This window comes from Monomorium pharaonis, unplaced genomic scaffold (genome assembly GCF_013373865.1).
Source record: "Monomorium pharaonis isolate MP-MQ-018 unplaced genomic scaffold, ASM1337386v2 scaffold_37, whole genome shotgun sequence".
NCBI lineage: Eukaryota > Metazoa > Arthropoda > Insecta > Hymenoptera > Formicidae > Monomorium > Monomorium pharaonis.
Genome location: NW_023415659.1, coordinates 39,067 through 53,937, shown reverse-complemented (window position 1 = coordinate 53,937; position 14,871 = coordinate 39,067). Strand labels below are relative to the sequence as shown.

Sequence of the window (14,871 nt, the reverse complement as noted above, 5' to 3'; positions counted from 1 at the left end):
CTTGTATTATCAATACCATTAAGTTGCTATTATTATTACTATAGTATCACATTGTTATTCGAATAAGTTATGTATAAAATTAGAAAATTTTATACAATCGTTTATTGATTATCTAAAAAAAATGAGCAAGATTAATACAGATTACTTTTACGAATATTTAAAATCCACATCGTACAAATACATTTCGATAAAAGTATAATTATACTAAATAGCTAAGAATTAAATTGAGATTTTTTAAACAATGGATATTCGAGAACATTAGATATTTGAATCGTAAGTATTTATCATATAGTTTGATTCCGTAACACAAACACTGACAAAATAACGAGTCTGTGCTGTGTGACTTGCTTCACTCTGTCGTTTAATATACTGTCAAACTTTTGACAGTTCGTCGTATTTGACAGTTTTTCAAAAACTTTTGACAGTTCCCCGTATTTGAAAAATAGAAATGTTTGAGAAACAAAATTTGACTAAGAAAGAGAAAACGAGCCAGTTCCCGTATTTGAAAAATGAAAGAAATTTGATAGAGAAAGAAAAAGAGATTAGTGTGAGAGGTAGAAGGTGCTGTAAATAATAAAGTATAATATTAGGTATCTTAGAATTTGACATTTCGCGTAATAATCTCTATTCTTTCCTTAGAGGATAGCGAAAATATAGTTCATAAGCGTACATTGACCGACAATAGAGAAAGTTTGAAAAGTAAATGTATTATCATTTATAATTAAAATTTTTTTTTTAAATATATCTTTCAGAAAGAAAGAAGTTTGATCGGAAAAAGATAGGTAGATAGATAAATTAATAGTTTGAAAAAGAGAGCGAGAAATTATGTTTGGCAAGTAATTAGAAGGAGACAGCGAGTGAGAGAGCTTTAGAGAAGAAATAACAGGTAGTTTTTTTAATATATATCTGTATATATATATATATATATAAAAAATACATTTTCAACTTTATTAATATATATATGTATATATATTAATATTATTTATTTAAACTTTAAAATTTTAGTTAAAATTCTAATAAATTCTAATAAAATTCTAATAAATAAAATATATATATTTTATTTTATATATGCATATACATTATATATTTTATGTATATTCTTTATATATACATAATACCATATCATTTAATAATAGCAGCTCTTGATCAGTACTATCTGTTCATAAATCAGAATCTAATGAGCTGTCAGTGTTAATCAATTCCATTAATTCACTGAATAATGTCATTTGCGTCTATTGCGTGATTTCTAAAAATCTAATTTTTAAATAAAATATACTTAAAGACTTAATTAATTTAAAAACCATGCAATTACTATATATACATATACTTAAATTTAAAATAAACTTAATAAGCTATATAATGGTTTTTCCAGTCTTTCAATTCGCCATATAGGATAGGTAGCGATTATAATATATAATAAACATTAGTAATTTAATTATGTTGGAGATGATTCGAGAGCGCATGTTTAAAGGGAAACTGTACTGAAGGCAAACTACCTTATGTAATACATACGACGGAATAACTTCCAAAAAAGTAGAAAAAATAAAAATAATGCTTGTGCTGTACAGTGTCAGTAATGCACACTTATAGAACACGATTATGTATGTACATTTGCATAAAATAGATTTTGAAAAATAAATGCATATAATTGTAAAATTTATGGATATAGCATGAAACAGAACTAAATAATTGTGGACATAGTACGGAAGAAATCCAAAAAGTCGTGTACATTACCTACGGGATTCGTGAACATTTGACTACATAGTTCAATGTGCACATAGAGGCGCTGATAGACGGAACACCTAGGGTGCGTTCGGGAAGACGCTATTAGCGCTACCAGCAGTGGTGCAAGATCGTGGGACTTCTCGCGCACGCGCAGTAACGTCAGTCCGAACAGCCACTCAGTAGCGTACGTATTCTTTTGAAGAGAATGGTATTATTAGGATCTTTACAGGAAAGTCTAGGAATCACACACATATAAAAAACGTATAGGAAATGTAAAAAATGGAACAAAAATCTTTATCAATAAAATAATATGGCATATAAATACTAATAATAAAGTTTAAGTGCGTCTGCAACCTACTTACTTCATGAATATCAACATTTGTTGCATGGGTAAGGGAAATTGCAGAAAACCTTACCAATATTCCAAAACAAATACATATAACAAAACAATTTACATATAAATATTTATCATATATAAAATATAATTAAAATATTAATATGACAAACATTTCAACAAAGTAATTAAACAATTTTTTGTGTAATTTTTAATAAAAATATACAAATTGTAATAAATAAGTAACTTAAGAAATGAATTAAATATATTTATTATCTTAAATAAATAAAGATATCTTAAATAATAAATTAAATAAAATTATTTTAATAACAAACATATGGATTAATTATTTTGCATTTCCTTTGGTTTCTGAAATCTTTGGCTTCTGGAGTCTTTAGTATTTTCCATATTATATTATATTATCTTATATATACAATACTTATATATTTATATTTAAATAAAAATGCTTATGGTGTATTGTTAATCGCCAGAAGTGCCATTAAAATTGCCCGTATATACGAGCCTGACTGAATGGTCATGTGATCAGCTCCATGCGTGGTGAGTAACTGCGCGTGCGCGAGAAATCGCACGATCTTGCACCACTGGCTACCAGCATCAGTCCATCTTCATTACTCATTAAAAGTAGAACAAGGATAAACTGATGCTGATAGCGCTAATAGCGTCTCTCCGAACGCACCCCTAGGCTACGAGTGTACGAGTCGTAAGTCGTAATTAAGTTACGACGGGATGACCGTTTTTACTCTCAGATCATCGGATTAGGTCTTTACTCGTGTGAAACCATGTCGCATTCAACGTCAGCTCAAAAAATTACGAAGTCTAACGTGGTATGTAATTTATTCTAGCAAATTCGATGGAAAAATGTTAATGAAATTAGGATGTTGTGTTACATTTCAAAATATCGATATAATTTCGATATTTGAGATGATGATTTTAAAGTTTAGAATCTAAACTAAATAATTACCGCACTTTTTGTAGGACAAGGCTTTGAAATATATTAATAACATGGAAAGAAAAAAAGAAGAAAAAATTACAAAGAAAAACTTTTGCAAAAGTTTGAAAAATATAAAAATAATAGAACGGCAGTTGGATTCTCAAAGAGTTGGTTATTATCAGAGATGCGGTCTTGTATTGCCCATCAATATTGGAACCATTTGTTAGATTTATTTCCCCAACTTGTTGAATATCCTGTCGAATTGGAACCTGTAATATGGAGATATGCATTGGTAATTTTGCTGCATGCCAACGATCCATCGCATCTCCAGCAATTTTTCAAACAATGCATTGGAAATCAAAGTTCAAGTAATAGCGCTTTGTTAGAAAGGTTATTGTTATTACCTTTAAAGGATAATTAATAAAGTATTACATTGTGACGTCATAATTGAATTTCAATTAATAAACATTGTATTTCACACTATGTATATATTTACTATGATTTAAAACATTTTTAAACTTTATTTAAAGATATCTTTTTTAAGTTATGTAATTTACTATGTAACCTATTATGTAAACTACTGTATATAAATTTATTTATTCAAATTATATTCTAATTGATTATTTTGATATTTATGCAAATAGACTACTACTGTATAGAATTGGTTAGAGCATTATAATGTGAGCATTATAATGATTAAGCTCCAATTAATTTAATAAATAACTTGATTCTTATAGTAAATTTGTTAATATAAATGTATAGAATTAACTTTTTGTTGCTTAATATATAATTAAAAAAATTGAAATTAATATTGTTTTTGTTTGTATAGAAAAGATTAGATTAAAATCTAGAATATATAAATATATGAAAAGGCATATATAAAACCGATCAATCATGTTTTATATAAGAAAAGTGTTATTTATTGCAAATTGTGTATTAAGAACAAAATTTATTAATTATTTTAAAAACTTTATTGTTGTGTATAAAACACTTCAAATCTGATTAATATTTATTATCTATTAACTAATCTAATTAATATCTTCTATTAATATAATTAATAGACGAAAAAAAGGATGAAACTTTGTGCGTTCAAAAGTCATGTAAAAAGATGGCCATTAGGCCATCTGTTTAAAGATTAGGTTAGGTTTTGTTTGCGAGACACGTGCGTTTATTCCATTTATTCCGTTTATTAAAGATATTTATGGGCAAGTATTGATTTATCGAACATATTGGAGGTTGACGAATTAAAACGTATTGACTAGATCACATGATATTGAAAGTGCAATAATATACTAGTACTGATGTGAAAGTCTTGCAGATACAAAGCCTGAAATATCTTACAGATGCTAATACTTATCGGAGGTTATATTTTTGATATCAAAGATTATTTGTTAAATTGTCTATCTATATATGGATAATAGGATAAATAAATAGCTTAAAAACGATATAAGAAGGAATAGCTTAGAATAGATATAAAAAATAAAAACTATTAGAAGACGTATACAGCACTTAAAATGTCCAAACGTCCAGAGCATTTGGCACCTCCTGATGTGGTAAGTTGTAGTAAGCTTGATTGACTTGCAATTATTGTTTACTCGTAATCAGTAAACATTTAAAAACGTTATAATAAATCAAGGGGAAACTAATGCTATTTTTTTGTGACAGTATTATGATGAAACCGAAGCTAAGAAGTATACACAAAGGTATATCTAGATAATTTTTACACCAATGGCATATATATATATATATATATATGTATATATATATTTATTTATTTGTAATTTTGCAATAAATTAATGTTTGTACAGCTCTCGCATGATAGAAATCCAAGTGCAGATGTGCGAACGTGCTATAGAACTTCTTCTATTACCTGAGGATGAAAGTTGCTTGCTTTTGGATATTGGTTGTGGATCAGGTCTCAGTGGCAGTGTATTGGAGGATCAGGGACACGTATGGATTGGTGTTGATATTTCTTCAGCTATGCTTAGTAAGTATTTTAATTATGATATATAGTTATATTTTGTTTTCTATAGCATATGTAACATTAAGTACCTTATGTTCCTTAAGTATTAATATCATATTAATATCACTCATTTACTATACAATAGCTCAATAACTCAGAAATTATTTAGTTGTCAGCAATAAAAGAGACTTCTAATAAGAATTTGATCTGAATAAAGAATTACTTTTATTTCTGATAATTATGATACTTTTATACTCTATAATATACTTTATAATCAATAAATTAAAAATTGTTATACTAGATTAATATTAAAAATAATATTATAAAGCCTTAATGATTTAAAACATACAATTTGAAGAACTTTGTATCTGAGATATGATGTTATATGATATAACAAATGAGTAATATTGTATAAAATCAAATGAATATATAATTTTTAGAGGTAGCTGCTGAAAGAGAAACAGATGGTGACTTGATCCTAGGAGATATAGGTCACGGATTGCCATTTAAAGCTGGTGCGTTTGATGGTGCCGTTAGTATTTCCGCCCTTCAATGGTTATGTTACGCAAACAAAGCTTCGCACAATCCTACGAAGCGCCTATATCGTTTCTTTTCGACGTTGTATGCGTGCTTGTCAAGGACTGCAAGAGCAGTGTTACAGTTTTATCCAGAGAACAGTGAACAGGTTGAATTAATCACATCACAAGCAACGAAAGCTGGATTTTACGGTGGCGTGGTCGTTGATTATCCAAACAGCACAAAAGCAAAAAAATGTTCTTAGTTTTAATGACTGGAGGAGCTGCTCCACTTCCAAAAGCACTAGGTGTAGAAAATGAAGATAGACAAACCGTTGCTAATTCAAGAAGGTTTGATCCTCTCATTATCTTCATTTTGTAATTTATACAATCATTTTTAACATGTCGTTAATTGCATTTCTATCTTTCGAAAATAATACTAATTTCTTGCTCATTTTTATCACAGGGAATACATAAAGAAAGCGAGGGGTAAATCATTGAAGAAAAGCAGAGATTGGATTTTAGAAAAGAAAGAAAGGCGGCGACGACAAGGAAAAGAAGTTAGAGAAACTACCAAATATACTGGACGAAAGAGATCCGGTCGATTCTGAGATGTACTTTGTTAGGATAAAACACTATTTTAAATAATTTTGAATTAATTATAAATATAATTATAATATAACTAAACTTATAATAATATAAATAAACTTATAAAAAATCTAATTCTTGATTCTATATAAATGTGAAATATTTGAAAATGATGTGGACATGACAAAATATTTTCTTCAATAACACATAAGCATGCTCGAAATAATTTTTTATTAAAGAATGTTTACAAGAAATAAAAATTAATCATGGCAATAATTAATAATCTAGGTATAAATGTAAACATATTTTTTAAATGATCTTAGAAATCCTTTGTAATATTTAGGTATTATGACAGTAATAAACAAATATAGATGAAAGAATTTAGTCTAATATTTTTTTTATTAATCTTTAAGTAAATAACATAAATTGTGAAATACTTCGTTGCACTCCATTAGGTAACACTTTTTTAAATTCTTCATGATCCAACCATTGATATTTTACATCATTGGTGACATCTCCATCTATATGTTTGCCAAAAAATAAAATACTTTAGCACCGTAACTTTCTTGCTCACAAAGTTTTTTAGGATATTTGTATTTATAAAATCCGATAGGTGCATTTCCATAAAATTTTACTTTTATTTTTGCACCACATGTGTCTTGTAATACTCTCTCTGCAGTCTGTAAAAAAAAATTATATATATATATATATATATATATATATATAAGTATTTAATTTATTGTAATTATTTAAGTTAATTTTTAATATATATAATAACAAATAATTTCCATCAAATCATTTTTGTAGAATTATAAGATTATTCTTGTTATAGAAATCATACAAAATTAATTACAGAAAAAACTGTAAAACTATAAAATTGTAAACATACTTGTCTCATGGTTTCTCCTTCCTTTCGAATACCTTGAGGAGGTATCCAATAATGGGAATTACCCACTTTTTGTTGTACTAATAACAATAAATTTTTGTCCAGTTTTCGGTTTAAGGACAATGTTATATTTTGTTCGTCAAATTCTAAAAAAATACAGATTATATTAAAAGTATATAAATATATAAATCACATATAATGTAAAAAGTTTTCTGAGATTTTCAGAAGAATATTTGATACTGTGTATTGTTTTTATAAATATAAACCCCCCTTATTCTTTCATATTTTATCTTGTGCTTTGTATTTACGGAGAAAAGATTAATGCATACCTGTAATTGTTGGTGCAAACTTGAAACTGTCTAATTCTTCTTGATAGCTTTCCTCAATGTCTTGTAGAGTTTGCACCTTGGGCATCTCTATCTGTATCTGCATCATCCTGACGCTCTTTGATTTCTCTTCTTTTTCTTTCTTCAATTCATGATCAGACTTTAAACTATTTTCATATTCAATTTTTTTAATATATTGTGAAATTTCAGTTCTATTTCTTGCATTGGCTTTATTATAACTGGGTGACGTTCTAAGCAGACAGCACTGTACAAGTCCCATTTCTCTTAGCTGTAGCAGTACAAACGTCCGTGCGTTGCGTTGTCGTATCACACTGGGATATATTGCAGCAGCTTCTCTTGACCCATCTGTATGAAAAAAAAAGTTACGAGACATTAATATGTAATTAAAAACATGACATTATTACAGCTAAATAACAAAGTTGTAATCATATTGAAGGTTAATAGTACACAGCTAGAGTACCACTTTTTTTAAATTATCATTTTTTCTGATATTCAAACGGAAGAGGAAGGAAGCAACTGTTTCTGTGCCTACCCGGTAAATCTGATTTAAATTTCTGTATGGCCGGAAAATTTGTTTCAACATTTTTCGAGTGGTTATCCCCTAACCTCAACAAAATTAATCGTCACGGTTGACGTCTCGATTCTCGATGTCTCGATCGTTCCGACACTTCGAGAATCGCAATGTTGCCATTCGATAGATTTCGTATTGTGGTCGGTCGGCCGGTGTGGAACGAGTCGTGATCATGTCGTTTCGCGTTTCGCAAATCGTGATTGACATTCAAAAGTGCATTTTACACGTAAGAAACTGTTGTGCAAGACTGTCCCGTGACAGACGTGTTCACAGCGCGTGAAATATACAATCGGTGTATGCCGTACAACTTCCGTGCTCCCGCAGTCAAGTCTGCAATGCTCTCGCACGTCTCATCCTCGCATCGCTGTTTGCCGCCCGGAATTTCTGGAAGGAAAGTGCAACGACAGTTTCCAAGTATGTGTGTGTTATATTTTAATATTAATATGTGTTGTGCTTTGATCACATTTGCAACAATATTCAAAGCGATCACAATATTTAAAGCGAGTATAGTTACAGTATTGCCGAAATACTCGATCTATTTTAAAATTAAATGCGCAATTATCAATATTTTACAAAAGGTCAACACTCGTTTGTATTTATTTTTATAAATATGTTTATATAATTGCTGATTTAATTTTCGTGGAAATTTCGTCGAATATAAATGTTTAAAAAAGTTGTCTTAGGGGAGTAGGCAATCTGTTTCACGAATGATTACAATATGCGTTTCTCTGATTTAAATTCAATTTTTTTGTGTTTTGTCATGTGACATTACTTAATTAATATGATCGCATTACTTTCAAAAGCTATAATAAGAATCCCTATTTTACTTTTCTCTGAACATAAGTAGTAAGCTTTTTTATCTGCGCCATCTGTACAAACATTCCAGAAATCATGAGAGAGACACAGTTAATTGAACAGGGGATAACAGCGGAAGTACAGTTATTTATCTATTGAGATAAACTCTAAATTATAAAATTAAATGGCAAAAATTATAAATAATGATAAATTATGAATAATTAAAGTTTAATATTATATAAATAAATTTTTTTGTACATAAAATTATTTGTTTAATCACAATTAATACAAATATATATATATATTTGTATTATTATTAAAAATACAAATTTTATATATATATATATAATTTGTATTTTAATAATTAATTATATATATATATATATAATTTGTATTTTTTAATAATGAACTTCTAAGCCAATTCTTGCAATTAGTCCTAAGTTTAATTATTATCAATTAATAATATTAATTTTTTTCAGTAAATCAATTTTTTGAGGCTAAATTATTTGGATAACCATTCTAAAAATTAATTAATATTTCTAAACTTTTAGCAATATTAGATAATTTTGCTCTTATTTTTTTTATACCGACTGCTATTATATTTTTTGAGAAATAACCAGTATGCGGTGAGATGGCTCTAATGCGTAATAATAATAGTCTGTATTATAATAATAAATTATAAAAAATAAAACATTTTCTTATAAAAATATATAAATATTTTGGTGATTATCTTTTAATAATTTCGAATATTTGAAGGTTCAAAAAAATTTGTAATTTTGGAGTAAACTTCAACTTTGAAACTTCAAACTTTAGAACCTTTGAAATTCGAAGTTGTGAAATTTGAAGTTCTCTTTGAAACGCCAAATTCTTTTGAACTTTTTTTGATATTTAAAGTTATCAAAAAGCTAACAGCTTCATTAATTGTAATAGTTTCTTTTATCTGTATAATTTCTGTTCGCATATATAGAAAAAGTAATAAGACTAATTGAAAAAATAACAAGAAAAATAACTTTTACATTGTTTTTTTTACAAAAAGTAAAATTATGATTAATTATATATTTTATATACCATTACATATAATATATTTTATATATAATAATTATTTTTTATGTGTATATTATTACATATATATTAAAATACTGGAATAATTTTACATCCAGAAAATAAAGTTCAGTCATATTTTTTTATTTTTTAAAACATTTCTTCTTGGTTTTTAAAAATTTGAGTAAATCTAAATATATAAAACTTAAATATTGTTTAACTTAATTGGTATTTGTTGTTTAAGAAATCTACATAAATTAACCTATGCTCTGTGATTAATAAGCAGAACAATCGATAATATATAATATCTATGCAATTAATAATAGTAACTTTAAGTAGAGTAAGAAATCAATTTTAAGTGATTGCTTTTTAACATAATCAAAATTAATTAACTTTATTCTCCCCTCCCATGAAATGTATTAATAAACGTAAAATTAAATAATTTTGTACAAAAAAAAACTGCTCTATGAAACTTAAGAAATGTATGCATTGTTATCACAAATTGATAAAATTAGCTATAAATTTTAAGATTTAAATTGACACGATTTTTTGAATAATACTGTATACATTTAAATCTCGAGTTAAAGTCGGTTTAATGATTTAAAAAATGTTTATTGCAACTTATACTGCGTTGAATAGTTTTTCTTTAATTTGTCAGCACTTTGAATTTCAGCAATTGGACATACAGGTAAAATCACAGAGGGTGGAGGGGAAGAAACGCCCTTTATTACACAGAAATTTGATTAATTAAATTAATTGATAGACTATTTCGATCCTTGTCAACTTAAGCTTCCGTCTGTTTCTAACGCAGCGAAGTGTAAACGCGGGAGGAACGCGAGCTCCGAACAGTGAATGAGTAGGGAGGGCACGAAGGAGGAACGTCCGGGGGTGCGGGAGACCGATAGAGGATACGGCGTCGATGGGGGTGGATCCTCTTGAACGGGGTGCATCGATGTCCACTGGCTCGCGCAAGGAAATCCACCTTCATGATGGGAAATCCCATTAATATTTCCCGAGCGATATAAAAGTAGGTTCCTCGTCCACGTGCTGTCCAGTTGAGGCTATTCGACGGCCGTCCTCTATCCGCCCACGCCCAACATTGATGCGGCTGGTTTTTTCCTCCGTTCCTCTCTTCTTTCTCTTTTTGTTTGTCTGTCCTATCTCTCTCTCTCTCTCCGATCATCCCTCCGGTCTCTCTCTCTGCTCTCCTCTCACTCTCATCTCTCATCTCCGCGTCTCTCCTCGTCGTCGGGGGCTCTCTTCTCTGCTCCCCATCGCACTCTCTCTCTCTCTCTGCTCTTATAACAATTAACCTTGGTCTCCTCTTCGTTCTCTCTAGATCTCACTGTTCTCCGGCCTTCGCAATCCATTTATTCCGGAGCCTGTCTCTCAAGGACAGACGGAGAACCATTTTTAGTTTAGACGATCCGCATGCAGTGCATGAGAATTCGGCTTTAGATACGCAATTTGATTAAAACAGAATGCCGATGTCAAGTGTAGCACGAAACTACGATTGATAGCCGTGACGTTGAAAAGAATATGATGGGATCAATTACGGAGAGCAGGTAATAGTTTTTGTCATCTATATTTTAATAATAACAATAATCAAAGCGTTTTTGAGTTATGATATATTATGATATTAAATTTATTGTTTATGATGTAGTAATTTATTAAAAAAAAAAAAAAAAAAAAACGAAATAAGCAATAATAAATCACAATTGGAACTTGTGGAATCAAAACTAATTAACTGAGCTGGTGCTTTCGCGAAAATAAACGCTTTCGACAAGTCAATATCGCCTCGAATTTGAATCGAGAGCGCGTACGGTCGAAGCGGATAGACGGAGGTTCTACGTTAGGAGAGCGGCTTGATAAAGATTCCATCCCGGGGCCGTGGAATGGTCGTACAAGGGGCGGGCAGTAATAAAATAAAATATTGAGACGCAAGGGGTGGCAACTCCAGAAAAGATGGAACGCCTGGAGAGAGTGGGCGGGGAGTGCTCGGCCTGCATCCGTATGGGGGAAGAGGAACGGCTAGGTTGGGTGGGAACCGTGTGGATTCGGCTGCAGACTCACGTGTGTGGTTGCTGGGTAATTGATTTCTTCTTTGATACCAGCCCTCCCAAAAGGAACTTGTAGATGCTTGCCTGCGGACTACGACGTAGAGGCTGAAGGAAGGGACGAAACGCTTCTCGCCCTTTCTCTCTCTCGTCTCGTTTTTCTTCCTCCTCTCGCCCGTGTCATCACCTCATAGGAGACCGAACACTGGGTAAAGAGAGGAGGATCCTCCCTAGGATATAGAAGGTAAGAAGTGGTCGAATTGCGGATGGTGGCGGATCACATCCTTCGGATCGATGGATAGCTCGCGCCGGGACAAGGCCCTCTAACCTTAACCCTTCCATCTGTTCGCCCCGAGGATGACCAATAACAAACACCGTCGCTTCTCTCTTCTCTAATGGAGTTTTTTTCCCGATACAAATGCACCGCTTTCTCCTTTGTCCCGCGGAACGGTTCTGTCTTTTCTTCTACCGTTGTCCTCGCGCTTACTACAAACCACGACACCTACGCCCATTCGCGCCCGAACCGGACGGACCCCACTATTCTCTAGCACCTGCCAAACGCGCCTATGGAGTCGAAGCTTTCTTCGCGACATCCTCCCGAGTTACGATGTGACCGTTGCATTTGACTGGGAGGATACGCACGGAAAAAAAAAAAAAAACATCGTAACGGATAAAACAATCCGCGCCGAGAAAACGCTCCCGCAATTACAGTGTACATGCAATACATGTATGCAAACAATAAACGTAATGTTTACCAACACATTTTTGAATATTATGATATGATATAATCATTTCTATTTGATTGATTTGTTTGTAAAAATCCTTATAAAGTTTTATAGCCACGATAAATATAATATAACAATAATTTTAGAGTATCTTAAATTCATAAATAATACCTGTGAAAGGAAATCTGAATAATCGTGTTTAGAAGTAGAGATCAAGAGATTTTCGCAGACCCTGTACGGTATATAAGAGAACAGGTGGCTCAAACGGTTTTGGGGGTTGTTGTCGGTCGTCTTGTAAGATTGCAAGTGACACCGAAATGTATGAGAACTAGGCAGTTTTTTGTGGTCGTTGAACGCAAGTGTGCGGGGTCGTTGCTTAGTTCGGCAACGCGGACGGAATTCGAGCTCTATCGTATCTGACGTATGTATCGATTTGTTCCGTGATATAATGCCTAGCCCGACGCACATATGAGACACATAGCGGGTTCTTCGATGCCGAGTACTCGGCACGAACAACCCCATGGTCGCTCATATTGCGTGGCTAGCATTATATCACGACAATCGATAGCATACCGTCAGCATACGATAAGCTCGAATTCCCGCCGCTGTTGCCGAACTAACTAACAGACCCCGCACTACGGCGTTCAACGACCAAACTGCCAGTTCTCGCAACATTCGGTGTCACTTTGCAGTCTTACAAGACGACGACGCACGAATCCGCAAAACCTTTTGAGCCACCTGTTATCTATATACGTACAGTGGTCCTGCGAAAATATCTTGATCTTACTTCTAACACCGATCTATTCAGATTTCCTTTCACATGGTATTATTTAGGTAATTCGAAGATACTTCAAATGATTGTGTTATAGTACATTTTCTTGCCTATAAAATTTAATGAAATTTTTGTACAACAAATCAATCAAATAGAAATGATTAGATCATATCATATATGCAAAATGTGTTGGTAAACTTTACGTTATTGTTTGCACTGACATGTTATTAGCATGTACAATGTAATTGTCGGGAGCGTTTTTCTCGGCGACGGATGGGTTTATCCGTTCGATGTCCGTCAGATCCTCCAGTCAAATGCAACGGTCACCATCGTAACTCGGGAGGATGTCGCGAGAAAGCTCGCTCCATAGGCAGCGTTTTGGAAGGTGCTAGAGAATGTGGGGTCGTCGGCGGGGCGAATGGGCGTAAGTGTTCGCTGGTAGTAGTAAAGTAGCGGAGGACGGTTAGAAACCGTCCGCGGGAAAAAGGAAGAAAAGAGACTGAATTTTTTATCGGTAAAACTCCATTAGAGAGAGAGAACCGACGGTTGTGGTTATTGGTCATCCGTCGGGAGAGATTGAAGGGTAGGGAGAGGGCCTTGTCCGCGCAGAGATATCAGCGACGCCGAAGGACTGTAGATCCCCACCATCCTCAATTCTACCCCCTTCTACATTCTATATCCTAGGGAGGAATCCTCCTCTCTTTACCCTGTCGCTCCTATGAGGGTGAAACGGGCGAGAGGAGGAAAGAAAAAGAGAGAGAAGAGAGAAAGGGAGAGGAAGCGTTAGTCCCTTCCTTCAGCGCTACGTACGTACGCAGGCAAGCATCTACAATGTTCCCTTTGGCGCGGGTGGTATCAAAGAAATCAATTACCCAGCAACACACACGGTGAGTCCCTGGCAGCCGATCCCACACGTCCCACCCCCACCTAGCCCGTTCCTTCCCCAATACGGCCGGGGAAGGCAGTGCCGAGCACTCACGCCCTCTCTCCAGGCGTCCAGCTTTTCTGGGTGCCACCCCCTGCGTCTCACATAGTGATTTTATACTGCCCCGCCACCTTGTCGACCATTCCACGCCCCGGGAATTGAATTCTGTATCAAGCCGCGCTCCTAAGCCGTAGAACTCCGTCTATCCGCTTCGAACCTGAACCGCTCTCGATTCAATCGAGGCGATAGTGAAATTGTCGAAAGGCGTTATTTTCGCGAAGCACCAGCTCAGTTAGTTTTGATTCCAGCACTTCCAATTGTGATTTATTATTGCTTATCTGGTTTTTTTTTTTATTTTTTTTTTTTTTTATAAAGTATAAATTCATAACAATAAATTAAAAATAATTAGCATAACTCAAAACGCTTTGATATTGTTTAGTATTAAATATATAGATGACAAAAAATTTACATCGCTTCCGTAAGTGATCAAAATAATTCTTTTAAACGTCACGGCATATCATCGTAGTTTCGTATCACCTTGAAATCGGCAATCTGTTTATCAATTGCGTATCTAAAGCCGAATCCATGGCACTGCTGTATTAGGTCTAAACTAAAAATGGTTCTCCGTCGTCTTCGAGAGACAGGCTCCGGAATCAAATGGAGTGCGAAGGACGG

The 14,871-nt window shown here is 32.8% G+C and overlaps 1 protein-coding gene, 1 long non-coding RNA gene and 1 pseudogene across 2 annotated transcripts; 2 read left to right on the top strand and 1 right to left on the bottom strand.

Annotated features, from left to right (window-relative positions):
* The first annotated feature begins 1 nt into the window (after position 1).
* On the top strand, positions 2-2,043 carry LOC118648317. Its single transcript, XR_004965238.1, has 2 exons — positions 2-886; positions 1,373-2,043. It is a non-coding gene; the product is annotated as an uncharacterized LOC118648317 (long non-coding RNA).
* Positions 2,044-3,894: 1,851 nt separating this feature from the next.
* Positions 3,895-6,207, top strand: LOC118648320 (probable 18S rRNA (guanine-N(7))-methyltransferase). Its single transcript, XM_036294649.1, is given in 6 exon segments — positions 3,895-4,564; positions 4,677-4,714; positions 4,820-4,998; positions 5,415-5,744; positions 5,747-5,840; positions 5,956-6,207. Coding segments are annotated over 6 exon segments (825 nt in total). The 5' UTR covers positions 3,895-4,525; the 3' UTR covers positions 6,101-6,207.
* A 250-nt stretch (positions 6,208-6,457) lies between these two features.
* Positions 6,458-13,047, bottom strand: LOC118648314 (annotated as a pseudogene).
* Between the last annotated feature and the right edge of the window lie 1,824 nt (positions 13,048-14,871).